At 41.5% G+C, this 27253-nt stretch overlaps 1 protein-coding gene across 1 annotated transcript in view; it reads left to right on the top strand.

The window, feature by feature from the left end:
• The window catches only part of LOC143017870 (uncharacterized), a 66613-nt gene extending 39588 nt beyond the window's left edge, over nt 1–27025 (top strand). Inside the window, exons 2-4 of the mRNA XM_076172871.1 lie at nt 13980–14068; nt 14178–16496; nt 23284–27025. Of these exons, the coding sequence (XP_076028986.1) occupies nt 13988–14068; nt 14178–16496; nt 23284–24651 (3768 nt within the window). The 5' untranslated portion in view covers nt 13980–13987 and the 3' untranslated portion in view covers nt 24652–27025. The remainder of the gene's footprint in view (nt 1–13979; nt 14069–14177; nt 16497–23283) is intronic.
• The last annotated feature ends 228 nt before the right edge of the window (nt 27026–27253 follow it).

A 27253-nucleotide genomic window follows, 5' to 3' on the forward strand; every position in this document is an offset into this window, starting at 1 on the left:
AGCCGGGGCTGCGTAGTCGGCGATAGAACGCACCGCTTGTACTTAGTACGTGCGTAGGACTTGAGAACTTTGCCCCGGGGTGGCACTTGACCGGGGGGGGGGGGCAGCACTTAGGTGTAAGGGCTCTGGCTACAATATATCTTGATCACAAAATTCGTACAGGTAGTTCTCGTTTTGTGCGTGTTCTGTTTGTGCGAATTCGCTAAGATGCGACATTAAAAATATTATAATTAATTAAAATTGTGCGATCTGTTCGCTAAGATGCGATTTGCCCCAACCGCATTTCAAACAGTGCACCAGATACGTAGTTCCGCTGCCTGCCGACAGGCTGCTGCAGTAAAGAAAACGAACGAGATGAACAAGACGCTGCGAGATTTCTGGAAGTATTTTACAATAAAAGATGCTGTAACCTTTATCAAGCAGTCCTGGGATGAAGTGCCAACGAAATATCTGAATGGTGTTTGGAAAAAACTGTGTCCTCAGTTTGTTCATTCCTTCGAAGACTTCAATGTGGACGACATCGTTTCGAAGGCAAACAAGGACACAATCAGCTATGCCCAGGATTTAGGCCTTGATGAAGTGGAGGAAGAGGACATTGATCAACTGCTTCAGTCACACAGACAAGAATTGAGCAATGAAGACCTGCTGGACATCGAAGAAGAGAACAAGAGGGAAAGAGAATAAGCAGAAGCGACGGCAGCGGCAGACAAGGCTGAGGGAGGACGGACGCTCACTGCCACTGTTATCAGTAAAGCATTAGGAAAAATAAAAAAAGGTTTTGCCATGCTGGAAGAACACGACCCCAATGTTGAACGAAGCACCACAATCACAAGAAAGTGTATGGACACACTTTTCTGCTACACTCAAATGCAGACTGAATTTCAAAAGAAAAACCGCCAGACCACCATGCTGGAGTTTTTCAATAAACCGCCTGTGCAACCAGTGACAGAAGAGGAAGAGGAAGTGGATGACCCTGAAGCTATAGGAGAGGAAGTGGAAGTGGAAGTGGATGTGCCAGAGGAGGTGGACAGCACAGACGAAGATGGCGAGTGACTGTGAGGGACTGTGAGAAGTGAGGGAGCATCGTGTTGAGTGTTAATGGGTGCTTTATTTACACTTTATTTACACATTAGTGTTACTTATAGGTTTAGAACGATACATTTTTAGAACATGTTCACTTTATTAGTCAAATAAATGTGTTTTTCGTTCAAAAAATGGAAGTTTTTTGGGCCAAAACCCGCATCCCCCCTATTATTCATTGTTTCTTATGGGGAAAATATGTTTTTTTTGTGCGATTTCAGTTTGTGCGAAGCCTGTAGGAACCCATATATCGCACAAAACGAGAACTACCTGTACCTGTAGTAGGAACTCGTCAAGCTTCGAGTGTCAGTTTTTTTTTCCAGTGCGTTAATTATTAAGAGACTGGCTGCTTTGGAAAGGCATAGAAACCCTTCTCTGTCTTACTCTTACTCCGCTGGTCTTCGTGTCACTTGGTAATCCATAACAGCTTTTGAAGCGTCTCGCCGTGTCTTTCTGTCCTGTGCCGCCGCCACCTTCCATTCTCTTGGTTCTATTCTGCATATCTGCACATCTTCTTCAACGTATCTCTTCTAGTCTTTTCTAGGTCTTCCAAGTGGTCGTCTTCCACGCACTCCACTATTGAGCACTTTCTTTGGCCATCTATCTTCTTGCAACCTTGTGACATGTCATGCCCATTTCACAATCTTATTATATTTTTAATATGGGGTTATTTTGTTTGTTCTCAAAATTCCCAGTTATGTCTTATTCTCCATTCTTGCCTTTGGTTGTCATACACGGGTCCTAGAATTCTCCGTAAAATCTTATTTTCAAGAACTTCAAACTTCTGTTTGAAACCCATGAACAGGTGTAGTTGCTCCCTATCATATCCCCAATACTTTTGTATTAGTTGTCTTATAACAAAAATTTGGTCTGTTGTTGACCTCCCTCGTCCAAAGCCGCATTGGTATTCTCCTACTATATGTTCCATGTATTCTTCCATTCTGTAATACAATATCTTGGTAAAAACTTTATCTGCAGTTGATAGCAGGCTTATTCCTCTATAGTTTGTGCACTCTAACTTATATTTTTTGTGTATTGGGATGATTATTCCCTCTCTCCAGCTATCTGGTATGTTTTCTTTTGTCCAGATTATTTTTATCAGTGTGTGTGTAGTCTTTTCGTTAAAAATCTCCTCCTTTCCATATTTCGGATGGTATTCCGTATTTGCCGGGGCTTTTATTGTTTTTTTAAATGCTTAACTGCTCGTTTAACTTCCAAAGATATTTCGGGCTTCTTTTCTTGTGGTCCTTGGATAGTTCGATTATCATTGTTGTTTGGATTGTTTTCCGTTGTTGTTTTCTTGGATATTTATGTGCAGCTTCAACTGTCTTTCTCATTTTCTTTTGTAATCCCTTATGTAAAATCTCGATTTTATTCCAATCAGGTAGGATATTACAATGTTCGAGGTGGCGAACCAGGGAGTTGGATGTCCTATGTATTATATATATATATATATATATATATATTATACTTGGAAAAAGAAACTAACGAAGGAGAGAGCTTTCGTATATTACATCTTCAGTGCAAAAAATACATAGTTAATAGAAATACATAGATTATATATACATGAAAAAGGAACAAGGACGGTTTACAAAAGGGTAGAGGACAATTTACCCCCTGGGAGGCGGGCTGTCAGGTCGCAAGAGTCAATGCGTCCGCTAATGAGGAGAGGGCGACATTAGGTCACAGTCGTAGGGTTACATTTTACCTGTTTTATTTTGCTTATCCTGGGTAGGATTCAAACCCGGACCGCCGTAAAATGTAACCCTGCGACTGTCACCTGATGTCGCCCCACCCTCATTAGCGGACGCATTGACCCTTGCCATCTGACAGCCCGCCTCCCAGGGGGTAAATTGTCCTCTACCCTTTTGTAAACTGTCCTTGTTATTTTTTCATGTATATATAATCTATGTATTTCTATTAACTATGTACTTTTTGCACTGATGCTGTAATATACGAAAGCGCTGTGCTTCGTTAATTTCTTTTTCCAAGTGGTCTACTTTGGATATGTGTGTGTGTGTATTTACCTTTAGATACTTGGGTGCAAGTGTAGCAGGAAAAGGTGGAGTGAAGGTGGAGGTAGAATGTAGATTGAGAGAAGCGAGTAAATGCCTTGGTGGTTTAAAGAGTGTAATGAGGAATAGACATTTGGGAATGGATGCGAAGAGGAGACTGTATGAAGGAGTGATTGTGCCAACAGCACTGTATGGGGCAGAAACGTGGAACATAAGAGAAGAAGAGAGAAGGAGTTTGAATGTGTTTGAGATGAGGTGTCTGAGAAGTATGGTGGGGGTTACTAGGCTAGATAGTGTGAGAAATGAGGAGGTGAGGAGGAGAACAGGGGTGAAAAAGGATTTGGGAGATAGGGTTGATGAAAGAATATTAGGATGGTTTGGACACATGGAAAGAATGAGTGCAGAAAGACTAGTAAAAGAGGTATGGAAGGCAGATGTGGAGGGAGTGAACATGAGGGGACGTCCTAGGATGAGGTGGATGGATGGGGTGAAGGGGGCTTTGGGGAAGAGGGGAATGTCTGTTGAGGAAGGAAGGGAGAGGACGGAAGACAGAGGTGAGTGGAGAATGGTTGTATATGGATGATGTTGTGACTGCATGAGGAGGAATGGGCGGGGAAGTGGGGGGTGGGGTAGTATGTGTGAGTAAATTTTGACGCAGCCCGAAGGGATTTCTCCCCGTCCTTGCCTTATATGCAAAGGGGGACGGAGAGGGGGGGTCGCCGATTAAATGAAGCGGCCTCGCTGTGGATGTACTGTGTCTTGCGACACTGCTTCTGACCCAGGGCGGTGGGCAGGGTGCAGGGATGACCCGTCATCCAGGAGGTGCTCAGATGAGAGGAAGGGTGAGAGGGGTGTGGAGTGTATTTAGGGATGAAATGGGTGGGAGTGTTTTTATGCCTTTCCCTTTTTGGCTACCTCCCTTGGAAGGGGGAAAAAGCCTTGGTATATGTATGTATGTATGTATGTGTATTTACCTAGTTTTACCTAGTTGTATTTTACGGGAAGGGGAGCTATGCTCGTTGTGTGTGTGTGTATGTATGTAATATATATATATATATATATATATATATATGGGTGGGTGTGTTTATGTGTATATATGGTTGTGTGTGTTTATGTGTATATATGGTTGTGTGTGTTTATGTGTATATATGGGTGTGTGTGTTTATGTGTATATATGGGTGGGTGTGTTTATGTGTATATATGTGTGTGTGTGTGTTTATGTGTATATGCAAGCAATCACATCACCGTGGTACAAAAATGCAAAATAACCACAAGAGAAGGGAAACTTGTAGATAGTAAGTACTTTATTATATTACATCTTCAGACTAAATGACAGAGATTAATTATTAATAAAGGTTTATTGTATAAATATGTACAGATATACATACATTGATATACAATGCGGGCAACAGCCCGCCAGTGGGGGAGTTGTCGTGCCCTAGCGGGTGAAAGGTGAGGGCGTAGGGAGGTCAGCGAGGGGGGGAAATGTAAGTATCAGGTGGCAACCATAGGGGGGGGAGGGGAAGGGGGAAACAATACAATGCGAGAAGGGGGGATGACCTTACCTCTATCGAGCTGACCAACACATAAGGCTCAATCTGGCGGAAAGATCTTGGTGACCATTTGGGTTACCAATTTATCACATTCAAAATTACCATAGCTTAAGTTTATGGTTTAATCAAAAGTGCCTGATATTAAACAGGATTCTATCATATTTCTTTCTTGTAGGCTTTTTCCCTTCGGCCAAAATTGTTGCCTTAGACCAATCAATATGATAGTTGTATAATGCTTTATGTTGAAATAACACATTATTTTCCTGGGCAGCTCTTACACTACATTTATGTTTGAAAATCCTTGTTTCCAAGTTTTTCCAGTTTGTCCAGTGTAAAATTTGTTGCAATCTAGGCATGGAATTTTATCAATCATACCGTTGTTGTTAGGCCGGCTGTTCTTAATTAAAGTTCTTTTAATGGAGTGATCATATTTAAAAGATACTTTGATATCGAATTTTTTGTCAACCTACTCAAAAAATTGGATATCAAAGTAGCTTTTAAATATGGCCACACCATTAAGAAAACTTTAACTAAGAACCTCGTAACAACAACAGTGTGGCCTATAAAATTCCTTGCCAAGATTGTAACAAATTTTATATTGGACAAACTGAGAAAAACTTGGAAACAAGGATTTCCCAACATGAATATAGTGTGAGATCTGCCCAGGAAAAAAATGCGTTATTTCAACATAAAGCATTATACAACCATAATATTCATTGGTCTAAGGCAACAATTTTAGCCAAAGGAAAAAGCCTACAGGAAAGAAATATAATAGAATCCTGTTTAATATGAGGCACGTTTGATAAAAACATAAACTGAAGCTATAGTCATTTTAAATGTGATAAATTGGTAACCCAAATGGTCACCAAGATCTTTCCGCCAGATTGAGCCTTATGTGTTGGTCAGGTCGATAGAAGTAAAGTCATCCCCCCTTCTCGCATTGTATTGTCTCCCCTTTCCCCTCCCCCCCCCCCTATGGTTGCCACCTGATACTTACATTTAAACACAACTCTGTATCTCTGTCATTTAGTCTGAAGATGTAATATACGAAAGTACTTAGTTTGCCTTCTGTTGTTATTTTGCATATATGTATGTATGTATATATATATTTCATCTTTGACGTCACGCAGGGTAGGAAACAAAAGGTCAAAATTAATTTCAGTTTCTTACTACAAAGCTCAATTTTCGAACGTTTCCTACAAATAGGGGCGATTAATTTCATTGAGGAAATTTATCCAGATGCCTGTTATCCTCTCTCTTCGATGCCTAGAGTGCACGCGCGCATATGCTACGAGAGTGAACTCGGACGTCTCAGGGCAACTCTCCAGAGATCCTCTATTGTTCCGGATTTTCCTCCCAGGGAACACGGCCATTGTATCCGGACCTGAACAGCGACCAAAACCGCCGGCTGTCCAGCCGACGCCTTAACACCTGTGCAGAACTGACCTCGCGCATACTAGATAAACAATTGAAGTGGTACGACTCACCCATGTATACAGTTTTGGTCCCGGAGAGGGTGAATATGGTCCATGAGATGGTTTACGACCACGTCCACTTGCTCTTGAAATACCCTTACCTCCGCCCGATGGTTTGCAGAGTTCTTCTTTGGCCGTCGGTACCTGGACTTCCTCCAGAGGGCTATGTCGTCCGCGTAGGCAGTGACTATGGTGTCATGTCTCACCCCCTCTCCCACCCCCGCTAGTAGCAGGGTGAAGAGTAGGGGGGCGACGACGGAGCCCTGGGGGACCCCCATGTCGATTTTGGCTTGCGAACTGATGATTCCTTTCCACCGAACCGCAATTGTTCTGCCGGCGAGAAACGACTTCACGAAGTTGAAGATTGCCGGGGAGACCCCTATGGACTTCAGCTTCAATAGGAGCTTTGTGTGCCAAACGGTGTCAAAAGCCTTGGAGATGTCCAGGAAACAAGTGTGAAGAATTCTTCTCTGCCTTCGGGCTCTCCGGATGTGTTCGGCGAGCTTCACGACGTGATCCGTTACGCTTCTACCCCTCCTGAACCCTGCTTGAAGCTTCGGAAGGTACTTGTTTGAGTCCACATGGTGGCTTAGGCGGTTCAGGATGATACGTTCGTAGACCTTCCCGACGTGGGAGGTGAGGGCCATGCCGGTGCACAGCAAGGGTTATAACGCAGGTCAGTATCCGGACTGGAATCAAATCACGGTCTGCGGTACTGCTGTGAAACCCGCTGCCTCCGTCCGCTACCTGGGGATCACCTTCCAGCGGGACGGCCTTTGGAACGAGCACCTGAGACTAGCCTGTCTCAGTGCCAGACGGGCGCTCAATCTCGTCAGAGTCATCCGTCGGGAGAAATGGGGCCAACGCAGGGAAACTCTGATTCCCATCATTCAGAGCCTCGTGCGTTCCCGCCTTCTCTTCGGCGCCCCCGCTCTCCACGACCTCCCTCCGACGGCCGTGCAAAGAATGGCTCGGGTAGAGTGCCAAGCGCTCCGCCTAGGGCTAGGACTAGCAAAGTCGGTTCCCCAGGCCCAAATCTACAATGAAGCCGGCCTACTACCACTCAGGCATTGCCTGAAGAAGGGTGCCTGTACATACCTATTCAGCTCTGCAAGGGTACCTAACTCCACAGATGAAGAGATGGATGAGAGCTGGAACTCAGCCTCCACCCCCGTTCCCGTTCACGGCCTTCCCTTTACAGTAAGGGACATCTGCAAGAAGGCCAAAATCCAACCTGGCCAACGCCGGAGGATTGCCCAGTGCCAGGTGGACCCCTTCCCTCCGTGGGCCCTCACCCCTCCTGAGGTGGAGCTTTACCTTCCCGGGCTTAGCCGTCGAGACGACCCACACACGCTTGCAGCGCGAGCAAGGGAGCAGATTGCACTCAAATACCGTGACGACCTGCTGATATATACAGACGGATCAGTGTTCGAAGATGGACGCTCAGGAGCAGGCATCTACCTGTACAACACAAAGGAAGCTCACCCAGTAAAACTACCCCCCACCACCATCCTCACGGCTGAGCTCGTCGCCATCAGAGAGGCAGTGCAAATTGTACTCGCCCTTCCCCACCCACCACCGCAGGTAACGGTGCTATCAGACTCGAAATCTAGTCTAATAGCTATCCAGAACGGCAGCTGTGCGTCACGTCCCGCCATCCTTAACGACGTCCTGTGCCTTCTAACGGAGGCCGGCAGGGCAGGAGTCCACTTCCGATTCCAATGGGTCCCCTCGCACGTGGGCCTCCTTGGCAACGAGATGGCAGACAAAACTGCCAAGACTGCCACATTGCCTAACAGCAAAGTCACCTCAATCCAACCCTCTGCACATGACTTCTTTTGCAAAATTGACCGCGCTGCCTGGGACATCTGGAAATTGGAGTACCACTCTACTGCTGTTGAACGTGGATGGCTCCTTAAGACCTGCCTTGGACCGACCCCCCTACCTTCTCCTCTCTACCCCCGTACATTGCGGCAACAGTCAGCAGGATACGGGTGAATCACTGGCGGACCAAATATACCACTTCCCGCTGCACCTGTGGCGCGGAAGTATCTTTCAAGCACTGCCTCTTCTTGTGCCCCGAATTGGAAGCCCACTTCTGGCCCCTAAGGTCAAACTTCAATGACCCTGCCACAGCCCTCGAACGCCTCATTGCGGACTCCTCCTCCAAAGTCGACCTCCTCGTCCTTGCAGCCAACCTCGTCTACTCCTCCCCAGTCGGGGGACTGCTGTAAACACCCCGACCACCCCCACATGCACCCGCATGCCCACAAGCGAAAATCAAAACTCTTACCCAATTACACAACTTCTCAAATCACCCCAACACTTCCCTAACATCTCCAAATACACTATTTGAAGCCACCCAGAAACTACAAGCCAGTCCCTAAATCGGCTAGCTCCGCTGGGACTAAAATCACAAAACTAGAACTAGAACGACTCACCCAATGCTGACCTCCTTGCCCTCGCGGCCATACTTGCCTACTCCTCCCCAGCTGGAGGACTGATATAAGCACCCACCCACACCCACTCACGCATCTGCGTACATACAACTCAGGTATACGCCCACACGCGCGAGTGTTACACGCAAATTACACTCCCCGATAACAACACGCATTCTCATCAACCCACACTGAAACTTAAAGCCAGTCCCTAAATCGGCTAGCTCCGCCGGGACTTAATACAAAACACATACATACATACGGGTCAAAGGATCTCACGTTCTCGACATGCAAACTAATCCAGCGCCTCTCGTCGCATCACCCATCCGACGCGACCAACCTTCCAAATATTCTATATGAATACGGCAACAGCCTACTTATACCATGTTTTGGCAATCCTGTAAATGTGTACATTAAAATGTTTCTGGCAACCCTTCGAGTCTTCAACGGAGCTTGTCTTGTATTTGTAGACCTGTGAGCTGTCTGGCACATTAAAGAACACTACCAGACTTTAATTCACCAATGTAGAGTTAAACATATACTCTACATTCTGGCGGCCAGCGGAGGGATACGAATCTACACTACACTCTACAGCGGTGGACATCGAAGCAGCAGTTCAACATTAATTCCTTCGAAGAACCTTCCAGCATTCCACTTACGAATCAATGCACTGACGTTCTTCGCTGCATCACCCACTCTCAACGCCACTCTGAAGCAACTCAACAACTGCGGCTTCGATCTTTGCTGAAGCAACTACATACGAGGCATTCCCTCTTAGCTGCATCGTCCACCATCCTACTACGGAGTGAAGCCCTACGCTGTGCATCCTACAGCGTCTACGACGAGGAAGCCCCTCTCCAAGACATTCCTCCTGTATATACGACGAGGAAATCCTCTCCGAGGCATTCCCCAATACCCTCGACGCCCACCGCCTCCACCACGTCAACACAGAGACGTTGGACCACCCTTACTATCGCACGAGTTGGACGACCACCCTTCACCATCGTATGAATTGGACAACCACCCTTCACCATCGCAGGAGTTGGACCCCCCCCCCTTCTCCAACATCGCATTACGCTCTGCACGTCACTGCAGCAACAACCAATGATTGTCAAGGCATCTACGAGCCAACGCTCCCCCACTCCCCGCATCTAGCTGCGCAAGATTTCCCCATTCTTTTCTTTTATTTTTCAATTTTAAATTTACACACGTTACATATTTTCCAACTCACCAAAAGCTATCCAGTAATTACTCCCCCTATTTCTAGCAGTTCATCCTTCCATCTTGCCCCACTGCAGCACCGTCATCGACAAACACTCGGGCATAATCTTGGTTGAGTAGATATTTTTCCATTCTCGGTGCCACCGAGGAGTAAAACTGTCTCCACATTTTTATACCATACATGAACTTGTCCAAACCCTCTCTGACTTGACATATTGGCCCTATACACTAAGCCAAGCTACATTCCCACCAACCATGTCTACTCCTACTACCAACTCTTCAGAAAATTCATCTACTCTAAACACCATGACAACACAAAATCTTATCACAGTCATCAAAGATGAGACATTACAACTCTTCAACAGCAGGGACATTCCTGTACACAATTTCCTCACTGAGGTTCACTAAGAAATACTATGTAGGAATGTCACAGATGACAAAACATATTCATCATAACATCCAAAATAGACAAGCATGACGCATTAGCTGGTGACATCAATCAGTCTTGACTTATTTCAGGAAACTACATCCATAACACAATTTAAAGTCATTTGCTGCTTTTGAGCCACTTGGAATGCTTTCCCCCCAATACTCTTTGGCAAAAACTTACAATCATGGCACACACACCACTAAAGAAAAGGTAGTCAAAATAGCTTCAGCATTTAAGAGTGAACTCAGAGAAAACCACAAAAACTCAAACTGGGTCTTGGACACCAAAATTTTGTTGGAACAAATAGTCTCCTTCATGGCATACTTAAACCTACTCTCCCAATTACACCTAGACAGACATGCTTCAAAAAGCTAGCACCATTACATTCACACCAGGTATCACATTAGGCAAAATCTCCAGGAAATTCTCTGACGTGGACCAAGTTATCACTCAGATACAAAACTAGTTAGTACCCATAGCAACCACACACACGAAAAGATGCTAAAGAAAGACAGTTACAGAAGAGACCTGAAAAAAATAGCTTCGTACATAGTGATCGATGTCTGGAACAAACTGAACAGAGAAACAGTGAATGCCAGAACTATACACGATTTTAAGAATAAACTGGATGTGGAGATATATGAAAACGGGTCACTATGAGCATAGCTCTCGTCCCGTAAAATACAACTAGGTAAATATATGTTACAGTGATAAACTGGTAAATAACAAAATAGAATAAATGAAAATAAAGTCACCAACGTTTATGTTCAAATGTCATCAGGATACTTTCAACAGGGACAAGATTTTTGAGTGACGTCTGTTATACAAAGCCTGTCCAGAGATGATTATTCACACTTACGTAGGATAATGGAAGACTATAAATGTTGTTACAGTTTATAGAGGCTTGTCTAATGGTAATAAATTGGTAAATGATGTAATGGAATAAATTAAAATAAAGTTGATAACATTAGCACATTCATGAAAGTAAGGATGTATCTGCAATTAAGTTACAAGAGGCATTTGTCAGATGTGTTGTGTCTTGCAACACTGCTTTTGACCTTGGGCAGTGGGCGAAATGCAGGGATGACCCGTCATCTAGGAGGAGCCAAGATAAGAGGGAGGGGGGGATGAATGGGAGTGGAATATGTGAGGAGGAAATGGGTGGGAGTGGATTTTATGCCTTGTCTCTCTCTCCCTCCCTACCCAGAGTCCATTGTAAGGGGCATCGGCCTCACCCCCCCCAATAGGAGGAGTTTGTGGTGTTAAACCAAATCATCATCATAAAATAATACATAGTTATTTTATTGGAAAATGTTACAATGACTTATTCAGTTATATTGTCATATTCACATAAGAATCTACAAAAATCTAACAATCAATAAGGAAAAGTTTATATATAAAGTTAACAGACTATTAATGGAAGTTGCCAGTTTAATGAAAGTTAGTCTGTTAATGATTTTCAAAGTTAACTTAAAAGTTAATCTGTTGATAAAAAATTTAACTTCATTAATTAAAGATTAACAGATTAACAGACTGGTGTCCAGCTCTGCTCTCTTCTCATGATAGTTACATAATGTGGAGTGAAAGCTTAAACAAGAAAAAGCAACAAGACTGGCTGAGAAAGCAGAAGCAGAGATTATTGAATCAAAAAAGGGAAAATGAGAGAATTAGTTTTCCCTACCATTAAAACAAATGAGGCCAGGACAAAAAAAAGGATAAGCTAGAAGAATGAATGATGGTGATGATGATATGGTTTAATGTCACACACTCCCCCCTATCGGGAGGCTAGGACGGCGCCCCTCACAGAGGGCTTTGTAGCGTGGAATTTAATGAACCATGCCCTTGGTTCAACTTCGCTGGTGGCAGGATTCGAACCGCCCTCACCTCAACCTTCGCCGCAAGTAACAATGCCCTAACCCGCTCAGCCAGCGAGCTTCCAGAATAAAGAATAGTGAAGGTTATTTAAAAAAAGGTTGGGGGGGAGGGAAATCTTGTCAAAGATATATTTGCCAAGACTAGATGTGTCATACTTGTTGGCTGGATAGAAGACTTTACTTCATGAAGGACCAGAAACGATAGGTGCAAAATGCTAGGTAAATTACCTCTGATTCTGGGAAACTTAGATGTAACTAATCCAGTTGATGACATGTTTAGGTTAGGTCAATACAAGAGAAATGGCTAACGTCCATTAAAAATTAAGTTTGTCTCAAGCACTCCCAAGACCAATGAAAATTACACTGCATGCCTATGTGGTCACCACCCTTTATGGAAACAGTACTTGCATAAAATTGGTCTGGGAACAAAATTCCATTTGCTTGAAATGCAGCCACCACACAACAAGACACAGATCACCTTGTACTCCACTGTCCTTCACTCACCCTTTCCAGAGAGCAACAGAAAATCTCTTCACTGAGTAATTTCTGGGCTGAGCTGGTGGGTGTGTCATGTTACCTTGGGGCTACAGATTTCTGAGAACCAGGGTGACAGATGGAATTATGTTCAAACATCCACAATAACCCACTTCTAATATCCCACGTCATATCTATACAGCCCATGCATGCAGATATAAAGAATAAATAAAATAAGCACTTCTTTAGACCAAATTTCAGTATTCCACCAAGCTCTTCCAGAAATCAATCCAGAAGAGAAATTATTCCCAAGACAGATTAGTTGAATTGGCATACCTATGTTCATGTCACTACCCATCAGTTAAACATTACCAACAAAACTGGCCTGGCAACAAACACCAGTTGCCCAAAATGCAGCTACCACATGAAAGACTGCATTGTCCTTCACTCCCTTCAGTTAGCAACACAAGATGACCTCACCAAGTGAATTGTGGTTTGAATCATTCACTGTGGCCAGTATTTTAGGGACCACAGGTCTGCTGCAAGAATTGATTGATCTGGTCGGAAATAGCCAAGAATTCCTTTGCACTTCATCATTAAGACAACAGGGCAGGACTTGCAGTAATGGATTTAAATTGGACAAATTTAGATTTAAGAAGGAAATAGGCAAGAACTGGTTTACTAATAGGGTGGTCAACAAATGGAATAGACTTAGTAACCATATAGTGAGTGCTGAAACTATCAGTTGTTTTAAGAAATGGTTAGACAACTTTATGGATAGGGATGACAGGTCTAGTGTAGGCCTTATGGTCTCTTGCAGTCTCCTTTCATTCTTATGTTAACTTGGGTTTGTATACAAAATATAAATTTATCTGAGTAGTGTATGTACTATATATAGTATGTTCCTTTAGGACAGGTGCTGTGTACTGGGTCGTTTAGAGGTCTAATGTTTGTCCATGTTGATGGGTAGTCTCGTGCAGTGTGATGTGAGTTGTGGATTTTGTTTAGATGTTATGTATTTGTGTGCTGTGCACATGATGTTTATGGAAATTCAAATCACTGGTTAACATGTGTGGGTGATTTATGGGTGTCTTGTCAATGTTGAGCCAAAAATTAATGTAGTCCTGAGCTTTGTTTTGAAACCTGAATTTTGTAGTAGTTTTATGTATCTGAAATGGGAGCACCAGCTAGGGTTGGCTTTATTAAGAATAGTTTTATTTTGACATTATGCGTGGTACTTAATAATTGTATATGAAATTTGCTGTGTATGAATTTATAGGAATATCTTCTTGTGTTCTGCAACTCAGTTTTTTAAGATGTTTACTATACTTTCATTATGTTACACCTTTGCTAAGGGATATGGGTAAACTTTGTCTAGTTCACTGAATAAATAATTAATCTATACTTATTTCCTCTCAGTTTTCAGAATGGATGATACAGCCTTGAATATCAAGTGGAACAACCATGACAGAGAGATTGCTTATGGAGTGGAGGTTTTGCGAAGCAATGTGAGTATCTTATGTGGTGGTGCAAGACATTTGTTCATTATATTACCAATTGATACATGAAGATATTGGGATTGATTATTCAATATTTAACTAAATTATTATTTTACAGACCCTCTACTCTGATGTAACCCTAGCATGTGGCGGGAAACTGTATCCAGTCCACAAGTTTCTCCTTGGTACATGCAGCGACTACTTCTCACAGATGTTTACATCTCCAACTACTCAGTCTATCACCCTCAACAACTTTATTGTCCTCATAGCTGATATTCAACAATATGAGTTGGAATGTATCCTCAACTTCATGTATATGGGTGAAATGCAAGTTGTTGAAAGCTCCCTACCTAATGTTATAAGAGCAGCAAAAAAACTTCAAGTCAAAGGTCTTGGATCACTTGAACAATGCCTTGGTGAAAACACTCCACCTCCTTACGGTGTGCAGGTCAGTAATACCCCTGCCCAGTCTGCTGCTTACACACCACAGGAATCTCCAAATTCTCAGGATGCCAGAAATGTATCCAATCCAAGTGATTATGAAGATGCATTTTCTGTTAGTGTGCCACAAGACTTCGTCACATCCATATTAGGAGATGGGAGCAGTAGTACGCCAACTGCCAATCCTGGAAGTGTGAAGACAGCAGCAACCCAGAAACGACGCAAGAAGGATGAATTACCCCGTTTAGTTCCAGCACAAGCACTTCTCAGGGAACCCTTACCTCCTCATGCCAACAGGAGACTGGACACACTAGGCCCTCCTGTTAGGGTTGGCTATGTGTCCAATCCATACACCACGCAGATGCCTCACCCATCCTTGACGAACAGTCTTGTTGCAGCGACCACCTCAGTCACTGAGGCCAACCCCAAAATCCGTGTGGCAGCCTTTGCTCGAATGGAGGAAGAGGCATCTGCATCAGGAGCTGCAATGATGAGACCTCCACTTGTGTACATGGGCCACCGTTATGGCATTCCACAGAGCACACTCAGGAGCCGAACACATGCTTCTCTTGCTGCCCAGGGAAATGCAATGGCTGCACAGGGGAATGCAATGGCTGCACAGGGAAGCGCAATGCCAAGGCTGATCTCGCAAGGTAATGGAATGCAGGGAATGGTCTCACAGCAAGGAAATGTATTGCAACCAAGTGGACTCCAACCCATGGGAGTGCAAGGAAGTAATATAAGTGGAATGCAAAACATGGTTGTACAGGGAAGTGGGATGCAGGGAAGCGCTCTTTCAGGGATGGCACCTCAAGGAAATGGAATGCCAGTGATCTTGTCCTATGGTAGTGCACTGGCCAGCATGGCCTCCCAAGTTGCAAGTGGGGGGCACGTGGACATGCTTGCAAATAGAATGGGACAAGCGGGAGTGCATCCTCAGAACAATGGAATGTCAGGAATGCTTCCTCAAAGAAGTCGTTCATCCAGTATAGGCTCTCAGGGAAGCAGAACAGCTGCAATGAATGCTCAAGCAGGAAGAGTACCTGGGATGGGTTCTCTTGGAGGTGGAGCCATTGGGATGCTCCCTCAAGGAACCAGTTCAATGAGCATGCTCCCACAAACTAATGTTGCAGTTGGTATGCTCCCACAGGGTGGTGGTTCAAGTAGTGTCATGCCTCAGGGAAGTGGGCAAACACCAGTCCCCCAAGTAGGTGGAGTACATACCCAGGCAAGTGGGTCAATTAGTACACCTAGCCAAATAATTGGTTCAACTGGGATATTCATTCCAACAAGCGTGTCTGTCACCCAGACAAGTGGATCAAGTAGTGCACTTACCCAGACTAGTGCAGCAATAACCCAATCAAGTGGATCTGGTACAACTGTTCCTGTAGTTAGTCAAACTCATACCCAGGTGAGCACAGCAAGTCAACTTCCACAAGGAAGTGGACAGGGTAATACTCGGATGCCAGGGAGCTCACCAGTAGTCTCTGTAGTTAATGCATCCACTGGAGCGGTGACCCAGACAAACAAACCCTCAGCTGGGGTACAGCAAGGAAGCACTCAGGTTCCAAGTACATCTCAGAGACCAACTGGTATTGTACCACTTGGAAGTGAGCCTCCTGGAATAGTGTTGGAGGGACTTGGGTGTATGACTGAAATTATCCTTGATGAAGAAAACCAGCATGCCAATGTGGAAGGAGAACCCCATGAAATTATTCTTCAAGGACAAGGAAGTGGACCTCCCCATGTTGTCTCCCAGCGTAACGGTCCCTCTGGACCACTCTCTCAAGAAGTTGGATACAGATTGACAGCATCCACACCAGATGGGAACAATTCAAGTCTCTTCATTCCTGGAAACTTTTCACCTGGGTTGATGTTGCATGGCAGTGTTCCCCCATCTGTATTTGGTATTGACATTGATCAGATACCAGTGGAGATGATTACTGGTAAGAAGAAGCGGAAGAGGGATCCAAACAAGGCCAGTAAGAGAAAGATGGTAAGTTTAACCTTGATAATTGTACTTTATGATAATGTATAGAAAATTATGTTTTTATTTAGTTTATTTAGATTCACTGATCTACTTGGTCATGGTCAGTATGACAGTCACATAGTACACAAGCTCACCTAACAGCATTAGTGGCTGTCAAATTACACAAGTCATGTGATCAGTTCTCATAATATTCGAAGTGGCTGGATACTGTCCAGACAGATGTTATATATTATTTGTGTATGTGATTCACCACTGTCTTGTATCATGTGTTGGATTCATGATTGACAACTATTACCCTCCCAGATGAGGGCTCATAACCCATATATGGCCGAATCTATGGGTACTACTGTGACCTTACACACACATACATCTACAGAATTATGAGAGGTGTGGAAATCCTTGATAGAGATGATTTGCTTAATTGGAATAAGAGAAACACAAGAGGACATGGAAGGAAACTCAAAAAGGACAGTTATAGAAGAGACCTAAAAAAAAAAAAAAAAACTTTTCCCAGAGTGGTTAATGTATGGAACATACTAGATGACAATAGTGTGTTCAAAAACAATACAAGAATTTAAGAGCAAATTAGATATGGCGAGGTACAGAGACAGGACACCAAGAGCATAGCTCCCCTTCCCATAAAATACAACTAGGTAAATACACACCCCAACTCCTTGTCCACCACAGTTGGAGTGCAACCTTGTAGTTCTAAAATTTTCAGCCCTGGCCAAGGCTTGAACTTGGATCACTGAATTAGCAGTTCAGTGTGGTACCACCACACCATTGAGCTGTGTGTATACACACACACATGCACACACACACCTGTATGAAATTTATTTTAATACAACTAAAGCTTTTGATAAGGTGCCACATAAGAAATTGCTAAAGAAATTAGAAACTGCAGGAGGAATACAGGGCAAACTGCTGAAGTGGATGTAAGACTTCTAGCATGAAAGAAAATTTAATTGGGATGAAATGATTAGTGGAGTTCCACAAGGAAAAGTTGTGGCCCCAATAATGTTTGCTACATATATTAATGATATGGATAAAGAAATTGAAAATTATATGAGCTTCTTTATGGACGATGCAAAACTGTTGAAAAAAGCAAACACTGTAGAAGATTGTGAGTTGCTGCAGAGTGATCTCAATAAAGTATGGGAATGGAGTAGGAAGTGGGAGATGGAATTCAATATTAAGAAGTGTAGCATAATGGAATTTGGAAGAAGCAAAAAAAGAATAGTACATACATATACCAAGGCTTTTTCCCCCTTACAAGGGAGGTAGCCAAAAAGAAAAAGGCATAAAATCATTCCCACCCATTCCATCCCTGAATACACACCACTCTTTCATCAACCCTATCTCCCAACTCCCTTTCCACCCCTGTTCTCCTCCTCAGAAAAGAATAGTGGGATCATATAAATTGGGAGAGGAAGAAATTAAAAAAGTGGAAAATGAGAAGGACCTAGGAGTCATTATTATGAATAATATGTCCCCTGAGAAATATATAAACAAAAGTTTTTGGAGAAACTTGTAATTTAATAAGAACAATCAAAGTGGCATTTACATACCTGGACGAAGAAATGGTGAAGAAAATACCAGTCACTTTGATAAGACCAAGAATAGAGTATGCAGCAACGACGTGGTCACCAAGTACAAAAAAATGTATAACAAAACTTGAAAGAATACAAAGAGCAATTACAAAATTGGCACCAGTGCTCTCAGAATTATCATATGAGGAGAGACTGGCAAAACTTGAGCTACAGACATTAGCGCAAAGAAGAGAGAGAGGAGACTTGATAACTATAGAATCATGAAAGGCATAGAAATTATTGATAGAGAGGATCAAATAAAATGGGATAGTAGAGATACAAGAGGATATGGAAAGAAAATAATAAAAGACAATTATAGAAGAGACCTGAAAAAGAACAGCTTTTCCCACAGGATAATAGATTTTTGGAACAAGTTAGATGAAAATGTGGTGTGTGCAAAAACAATACACAAATTTAAAAGCAGTCTAGATAAAATGAGATATGAAGACAGGGCACCATGAGCATAGCTCCCCTTCCCATAAAATACAACTAGGTAAATACACACTCACACAAACTTAAGAAGAACAGTTACAGAAGAGATCTGAAAAAGAACAGCTTTCCACACAGAGTGATAGATACATGGAACAAATTGAAAGAGAAAACAGTGAGTGCTAAAACTAAACATGATTTTAAGAAAGAACTGGATGCAGAGAGATACAACTGCAGATCACTATGAGCATAGGTCTTCTCCTGCAAAATACAACTAGGTAAATACACACACACACTGGCTCGATGGTGCAGTGGTAGCATTTACAGTTGCTAATCCAGTGGTCTTAGTTTGAATCCCACCTAGGACTGAAATAATTTCAGCATCACTGCACTGGGAGTTTGTATTCCAACTCTGGTGGGTGGGGAGTTGGGGGTCTGTGTGCATTACCCTTATAGAGTAAAAGTCCTTGTATCTGGCACCAGTGGTACGAAAGACATACCGGATATGAGAAAATGCTGGATACGGGAAGGGATACTTAATAAAATACATTTATTTACATTATTCATTCACTTTATTGATAAACCTTAATTCACTTTAATAATAAGCACATCCACATATCTATATATTTTAAATTCAATCAGTATAGAGTAAATCCAATCAACATACATCAGTTATAATCATCACGGCATCACCAGTTGTCTAATTCATCATCTGATTATGTTATGACGGAGTTGTGAGTGGCCGCGTTCAGTGTTGGTGGCTGAGAGGGTGCGTTCACCTCTACACTCGAGTTTTCGTTCACTGAACTTTTTGTACCAACTTTCATAAAATCTCTAATGCCTCTTTGTGTAGAATTTTTCCTTCTTTGTAACAAGAACTCGTTTTGAATACAGTGAAGTGATATCACATCATGCGTGCTCATGTATGTGCACTGTTCTGCAAATTTCACAAATACTGCTAGACCCTTTGCTGCATCCTTAAGTACCAAGTTACCTCCATCCTTTAGTGTCTTGTTTAATAAAAGCCTTGTATCTTTTAACATTTTTGAATGCTCGTTCTCTTTCCAAGAACCCATTTTTGGGGTCACATAAGTCACCACAAACTTTCTACTTTTCATGTCTCTGTATTTGATTTTTATCATGATCATTTCTACATTGTTTTTACCCTCAGTAACCTTCATCACATTCAAGTTTTTCTTGGCCAAGAAAATTATTCCACCTCCCTGTTTCTCATTTCTGTTTTTAATCCAATAATTGTGTAACCCATGTCCAACACTATTAGGTGGTATTGGACCTCCAAATTTTGTCTCCACGATTCCCATTATGTCTAGTTTTTTATCTAACAGATAATCATTTAGTTCATTCAATCCTGAGATTAATCCATCAATGTTAGTATAGACCACTTTTAATTTTTTTCTTTTTCCATCTTGTTTTCTGGTTTTGTTTCACCCACTCTGATGTACCATTTTCTCAGCCTCGTGTGCAAAAACCATACACAAATTTTGGAGCACTGTGAGATACAAAGACAGGACACCACAAGCATAGCTCCTTTTCCCATAAGATACAACTAGGTAAATACACACACACATAAATTTAATCTGTTTTTATTCAGGGTTAATAGAGATAAAGCAAGAAAGGGGCAGATGGGCAGACGGTGCTTTCCTGGACTTACAAAAGGTGTTTCATAAAGTACCACACAAAAACAATTTCAGAAAACTTGAAACAACAGGAGGTGTATATGAAAAATTTATTGAAATGGATGGAAGATTTCTTGCATGGGAGAACAATGAGAGTGGTGCTCAGAGATAAAAACTCTACTTGGGAAGAAATAATAAGTGGAGTCCCACAGGATAGTATTGACTCCAATAATATTTACTATTTATGTGAATGACATAGATGAAGATGTGGAATATTACATGAGCTTCGTTGCAGACAACACAAAATTGTTGAGGAAAGTGAAAACCACAACAGATTGTGAATCACAACAAGGTTTGGAATGGAGTCAGAAATGGGAAGTAGATTTCAACATTAAGAAATGTAGCATAATGGAGTTCGGAAAAAGTACAAATAAATATCAGGACAATATACAATTGGAACAAAGGAAGTGAAGAAAGTGGGGTCTGAAAAAGACTTGGGAACAATTGTTTCAAACAACTTGTCCCCTGATAAATAAACAAAATTGTCAGAGAATCCTACAACTTGTTAGATCAATAAAAGTGGCTTTTACCTGTTTAGACGAAGAAATGGTTAAGAAAATATTAGTCATACCAATAAGGCTTAGACTGGAGTATGCTGCCACACTATGGTCACCCAGTATCAAAAAGAATATAAAGAAAATTGAAAGAATCCAGGGAGCAACTACGAAAATGGCCCCAGCACTTACAAACCTGTCGTATGAGGAGAGACTGGCTAAATTACAATTACCAACTTTGGAACAAAAAAGAGAGAGAGGCAACCTAGTGACCATCTACAGAATCATGAAAGGCATGGAAACCCTTAATAGAGAAGACTTACTAAATTGGGACAAGAGAAATGCAAAAGGAGATGAAAAAAATGCAAAAAGGATATTTATAGAAGAGACCTGAAAAAAAAAGTTTTCCACACAAAGTGGTAGATATTTGCAACAAAGTGGACAAAACAATATTGTGTGCAAAAACCATACTTGAATTTAAGAGCAGTGCAAGATACAAAGGACAACACGAGTATAGCTCCCCTTCCCATAAGATACAACTAGGTAAATACACACACACACAAATTTGATCTGTTGCTATTCAAGGTTAATAGATATACTGCAAGAAAAGGACAGATGGGCAGACTGTGCATTCCTAGATCTACAAAAAGTTTTTGATAATATCCCTCACAAAAAACTATTAAGAAAACTGGAAACCATAGGAGGGGATACAAGGAAAACTACTGAAATGGATGGAGGACTTTTTGCATAGAAGAAAAATGAGAGTAGTGCTTAGAGATAAGAGTTCTACTTGGGAGGAGGTAATTAGTGGAGTTCCACAAGGATCAGTATTGGCTCCAATAATGTTTGCTATGTGAATGACATGGACAAAAGTGTGGAATGTTACATGAACTTCTTTACAGATAATGCAAAATTGTTTAAGAAGTTAGTACTGAAACAAACTGTGACTCACTACAGAAAGATCTAAACAAGGTCTAGGAATGGAGTCAGAAGTGAGAAGTGGACTTTAACATAAAGAAATGTAGCATAATGGAATTTGGAAAAGTAGAAAAAGGATACCAGAACAATATAAAAATTGGTGAAAAAGATGTAACTAAAGTGGGATCTGAAAAAGACGTGGGAGTGATCATCACAAAAGATATGTCCCCAGACAAACGTAACAAAATTGTTGGCAAAACCTATAACTTGCTAAGATCAATAAAAGTGGCTTTTACTTACTTGGATGAAGAAATGGTAAAGAAAACATTAGTCACACTGATAAGGCCTAAATTGGAGTATGCAGAGACCATATGGTCACCCAGTACTAAAAAGAATGTAAAGAAAATTGGGAGAATCTAGAGAGTAACTACGAAGATGGCCCCAACACTATCAAAAATGTCATATGAAGAAAGATTCAAAACTAGAACTACAGACTCTGGAACAAAGAAGAGAAAGAGGTGACTTGTTGACAATCTACAGAATTATGAAAGGTGTAGAAGTCCTTGATAGAGATGACTTACTAAATTGGGATAAGAGAAACACAAGAGGATATGGAAAGAAACTCAAAAAGGACAGTTATAGATGAGACATGAAAAAGAACAGCTTTCCCAACAGATTGGTGGATGTATGGAACATACTAGACAAAACAATAATGTGTGCAAAAACAGTACAAGAATTTAAGAGCAAATTAGGTATGGAGAGATACAGAGACAGGACACCATGAGTGTAGCTTCCTGTCCCATAAGATACAACTAGGTAAATACAGACACACACAAAAACACACACAAAAGCAACACATGAGTTCAAATCTAAGTGATCATTGGAAATCAAAGATATAGATGAATTTGAGTGTATTTATGTTAGAAAATTAGAGGATAGGAAATGGGACCCAATGGGCATTGCTCCTTTCCTGTATAGTGCAATTAGATAAATGTAATACACACACATGCTCACTCACTCTTCCTCCTCACCAGTGTCATGTTTTTTGCCCATAAATTGCCAATTGTCAAACAAAAGCTCTTTTTTTGCAGAGGCAAACATTCTTTTCACAGGTACAGAAAATGAGGTGTCTATGTGTCAACTTTGCAGTAGTAGTAGTAGTAATAATAATTGTTGCCTCACGTTTCACTGGCTGGAAACATGCAACCCTTCAGTAGTTAACAGAGGTTCTCAAGACCTATAGATCTCCCTGGGAAGAAATTTTGAACTATTGTCTGTGTTGTATTAGTGTGGGACTGTCTCTTCATCACCAACTGAAAATAGTTGGAAGAGAGGAACAGTCTCTGGTTGTCAGCTATCCTTATTTGAAAAGTTGGAAGGTAAATAGCTGGAGATGAAGGGGTTGATGGATAATGGGCAACATAGAGATGTGCATCTTGCAGGATCACCACTAGCAGATACTCATACTATCCCTAAGTCTGCAACATTTAGGAATGCAAGAATGTATGTACTTTTTCAAAATATTTAAGATGATTTACCTTGCAGGCATTTGGAAAATCCAGCATTTTCATGTACTTTTCAAGAGCCTAGATCCAACAAGTAATTTGCCTTTTAGAATATTAAGTACTTCTACTTATGGGTTTATTTTGTCTTCTCTCTTTTGCAGAAGGTAGATGGAGAGAAATCACCAACCAAATCCAAAACAAAGAGACGTAAGCAAGTTTTCCCACCTTCTAAGAAAACTGAAGAAGAACAAATAATGATGGCAATCCTCAAGAGCAAGCATGAAAACTTGAAAGAGTGTCATGTGAAACTTGATCGTCTGCATATCTGTGGTCCTTGTGGACTATCCTTTAAGATGATAAGTGAATACAAAAATCACTACAGAGTCCATCATGGAGAAGAGCCTCCAGGGATGATGTCGCCAGAGAAGGAAACATCTGTAAGTAATAAGCAAGGAGACAAGGTAGGAAAATCACCTAAAACTGGGAAGAGCCAGTCAGGAGGTGAGACTCCTAGGAAAGCAGCAGCAGCAACAGTGCTTGGAAGTAATGTAACCATCACAAAAGGGAAGGAAATTGGACAAGAAATGCAAATAGTAATAGAAAAAGTAATGTCCAGGGCTGACAAAGAGGGTGGTGAAGATTTGCACATGGAAGTTGTAGAACAAACCGAAATAGACGATTTTGGTCAAAGAGTTGCTGGTAGAAAGACTGGAGGAACAGAAATAACAATTGAAAGGGCCTCAGGACAACAGTACACCTTCGAGTTATCAAATAGACCTGGAATTCACACAGGATCTGAAGGAATACCCAAGCCAAACAGTGAAAATTTGAGAAAAAAGGAAATTCTCCATGTTCCAAACATGCCATTGGAAGAAGCTACACTTGAAATGCACTGCACCATTGAAGATGAAACCACAAGTGGAATAGAAGCCTCTCCAGGTCATGAACCCTCAGAAGATCCTAAAAGAGAAAATAATGTTTCACAAACATTGAGGTTGGGAAGCCAATCCACTGGAAGCCTCAAGGACAAGGAACTCTCACAACAAGCAAAAGTAGTAGCAGGAGGGAAGCACACACTTACAAAGATTCTGACCGAAGAAGAGTCCAGACAAGAAAGATTGAATAGAAAAGGCTCTATGGGAAGGGAAACAGTACCAAGTCATCCTGATACTACAGAAAAGGAACCAATATCAGATGATCAGACCACCTTAGCAATGGAATGTTCAGAAGAACCATCTCCCATGGAAAAAGTTGATACAGAGAAAAGACAGGCAGAGTTAATCACAAGAACCACCCAGCGTATACCAAGCTCAGGTGACTTTTCCACAAGTATGGGATCACTATTACTTGGTGATTCCTCGGGACTGGAAAGTACAGTGGAAAGTGAGCTGGGACCAGGATCTGAATTGAACAAAAGAAATGAATTAACTAATGAAGCATCACCTAGATCAAGGGTTGAACAGAATGTATCCCAAACTCAAGATTCGGACCTGAACAAATTAAAGATTGCTCTAACCAGTGGGCTTTAGATATAAGGGTTTCTTGTCATCCTTTTGTATTGTTTTCCAAGAGGTTTGGAAGAATACTTAAAGAATCCACCTAAATAAAGTTGGGAATGACAAAGAAGTAGGCTTTTGGCAGGGGTGGTAATAGTAATTGTTGCCTGAAGTTTCACCATCTGGAGATGGCAGTTGTCCTTGGGCCCTCTCATAGGTCTTTCTGGGAAGAAACATGGGATTTTTCTGTGTTGTAATAATATGCAGCTATTTCTCTGTCACTGGCTTACAGTAGTAGTAGTAGGAAGGGAGCAGCTGCTGATTGTCAGCTCTCCTTATGAAAAAGTTAATAGGAATCTTGGGCAAGGTTTGGAGATGAAGAGCCCTCATATGAAGGTGAGGATGTTGATGGATTTTGAAGGTGGGTAGGAGGCAGGTTTCTCTCTCTCACAGGACCACTGGCTGAAGTGGTCTAAGAAATGGGCAAAGTTTTGCCACACAAATGTAAGAAGTTAAGTTTCCCTTGTTAATTTGAGAATGAATGTAGTGTGGCTTATTGATGAACAATCCTCTCGGAGAATGAATGAGAATTTGAATGTGAATGTAATTAGGGCATTTTTGAGGGAAGTGCCCCCTTGTGCTCACTCTCTCATCTCACTTTCACACTCTCTCCATTTTCTTTACCTTTCTCTTCTGTGTGGTTTGCATAATGTAAACCTTGAATCTTGAAAAAGTATGGAATAAATATTTTGTATTCCTTCAGAAATTTTTTATTTGTTGTTAGATATTATTTTTGTTTTTTCTTCTTCTTCTTCTTTTCTTTTGAGACTCCACTGGACCATGAATATTAGTTGAGTCATATATTGTACCATACTTTATCTTTTTTGGCATATGCAAGTAATGCCTTTGTTTTGAAAGTCTAAAAATACTCTGTAGGAATACAGAAGTACATTTTTTTATGTATTTAGGGCCACTGCTTTGCAACATAGATACAGGATCTAATTAACTTGTTAGTTACAATTTTAGTGAAACATGTTTAATAAAGATTGTCAGAAACTAAATCAAAACCTGTCACTCATCACTCTTTGATCTTGCAGAAAGATCGGTTGAAGTGAAGGAATTTGGATAAACAGAAACCATTTCAGTTCATGGACACCCTCTCCATCAGTCTATATACCAATAGGATTCTTCCCCCTTATGAGGAAGGTACCCAGCCAAATCATGTACCCATCCATCCTACTTCCATCCATCACCCATTTCCTGTTCATCTTAACTCCCTATGTTAAGATACCCAAGAACTGAATTATTTGTTTGTTAGCACAGAATATTTGTTGCCATGCCTTGCAAGTAAACACAGTCAAAATGCTGTGAACCAAAATTCAGTTTTAAAAAGATGTTATCATACTGTAAAGTTATAAAATGCACGTCAAAGGATCAGAAAGAATGAATATGATACATCTCACCAATAAGATGTATACATAATTATAGAGAACATATTAAGGACTTTTTTCCCCCTTGTAATGGGGCCAAGTCAAAGCATACACCCACCCAACACTCATTCCAAACCCATTTAAAATCTATTCATCATACTTCCCATCTTGGTAGACATAGGTAGTAAATAAAATATTCCTTTGTCAGCTTCATTTCTAGGAAGCAAACCCAACTGATACAAATGTATGTTTCATCAGTTTTGTTTTTATAGATTCCAGAGTATTTTTTACACATGCACGTAGTCTGAAGGGGTTTTTACCTTCCTGCTTAGTAAAATATTAGGGACACAAGTGTTGATATAGTATGTCACCTGAGGAATTGGTGCTAGGGAATAGAAAATTTTCATCAAGATGCTAACAGCCAGTTACAATAAAAATAAAAAATTTATGAGGTTGCTAAACAGTATTAAGTTATTTGTGTGACATTATCAACTAAAGAATGAGATGGATAGGTGGCTTGAAGGGAGCCTTAGTTAAAATGGGAATGTCTGTTGAGCAGAACAGGGAGAAGTTAAGAGAAGTATGAGTGGAGAGTGTGAATAAACTCTTTAATTGATGAAACCCAAAGGATTTTCTCCTAGTCTCAGTTTCTGTGTGACAAGACAAGAGGGGAGGGTCATCATATAGGAATATGCTTGCTTCAGTTGTAGGACCCTGCTGTGGATGTGCTGTGTCTTGTTGCATTGCAGACCTGGGCAGTGGATGAGGGGTTAGGAATGGCCTTTCATCCACAAGGAGCTAAGATAAAAGGAGAGATAGGTGTGGGATGGGTGCAGGAATTGGCTGGCTACCTCCTTTATAAGGTGGGGAGAAATATTCCTGTAGGAAAATAACTGCTTTTGTTTTCAAGCCCAAGGAGGCCAGAACTTCCAGACTTATCTTTATGGAGCAGACCAACTGCTGCCACTTCACTTGATGGTACTCCTGGAATTGAGTCCCACCAAGAAGTCAATGCCAAGTGTGAGGTAGCAACTGAAACTAAAATATTCATTGTCAGAACAATCCTTTTTCTATGAGTAGTGAGGTTAATCTTCTCCAGGTATCCTATACCTGTCAGGAACCTAGTTTCAAGGTCCTGAAACTCTTCACCTCATCTCCCTACAAAGAAGAGGCGAGACTCCGGAACTTTGCCTTTGGAAGAAGAA

Source organism: Oratosquilla oratoria, chromosome 33, assembly GCF_046742065.1.
Source record: "Oratosquilla oratoria isolate Oo_2021 chromosome 33, ASM4674206v1, whole genome shotgun sequence".
Taxonomy (NCBI): domain Eukaryota; kingdom Metazoa; phylum Arthropoda; class Malacostraca; order Stomatopoda; family Squillidae; genus Oratosquilla; species Oratosquilla oratoria.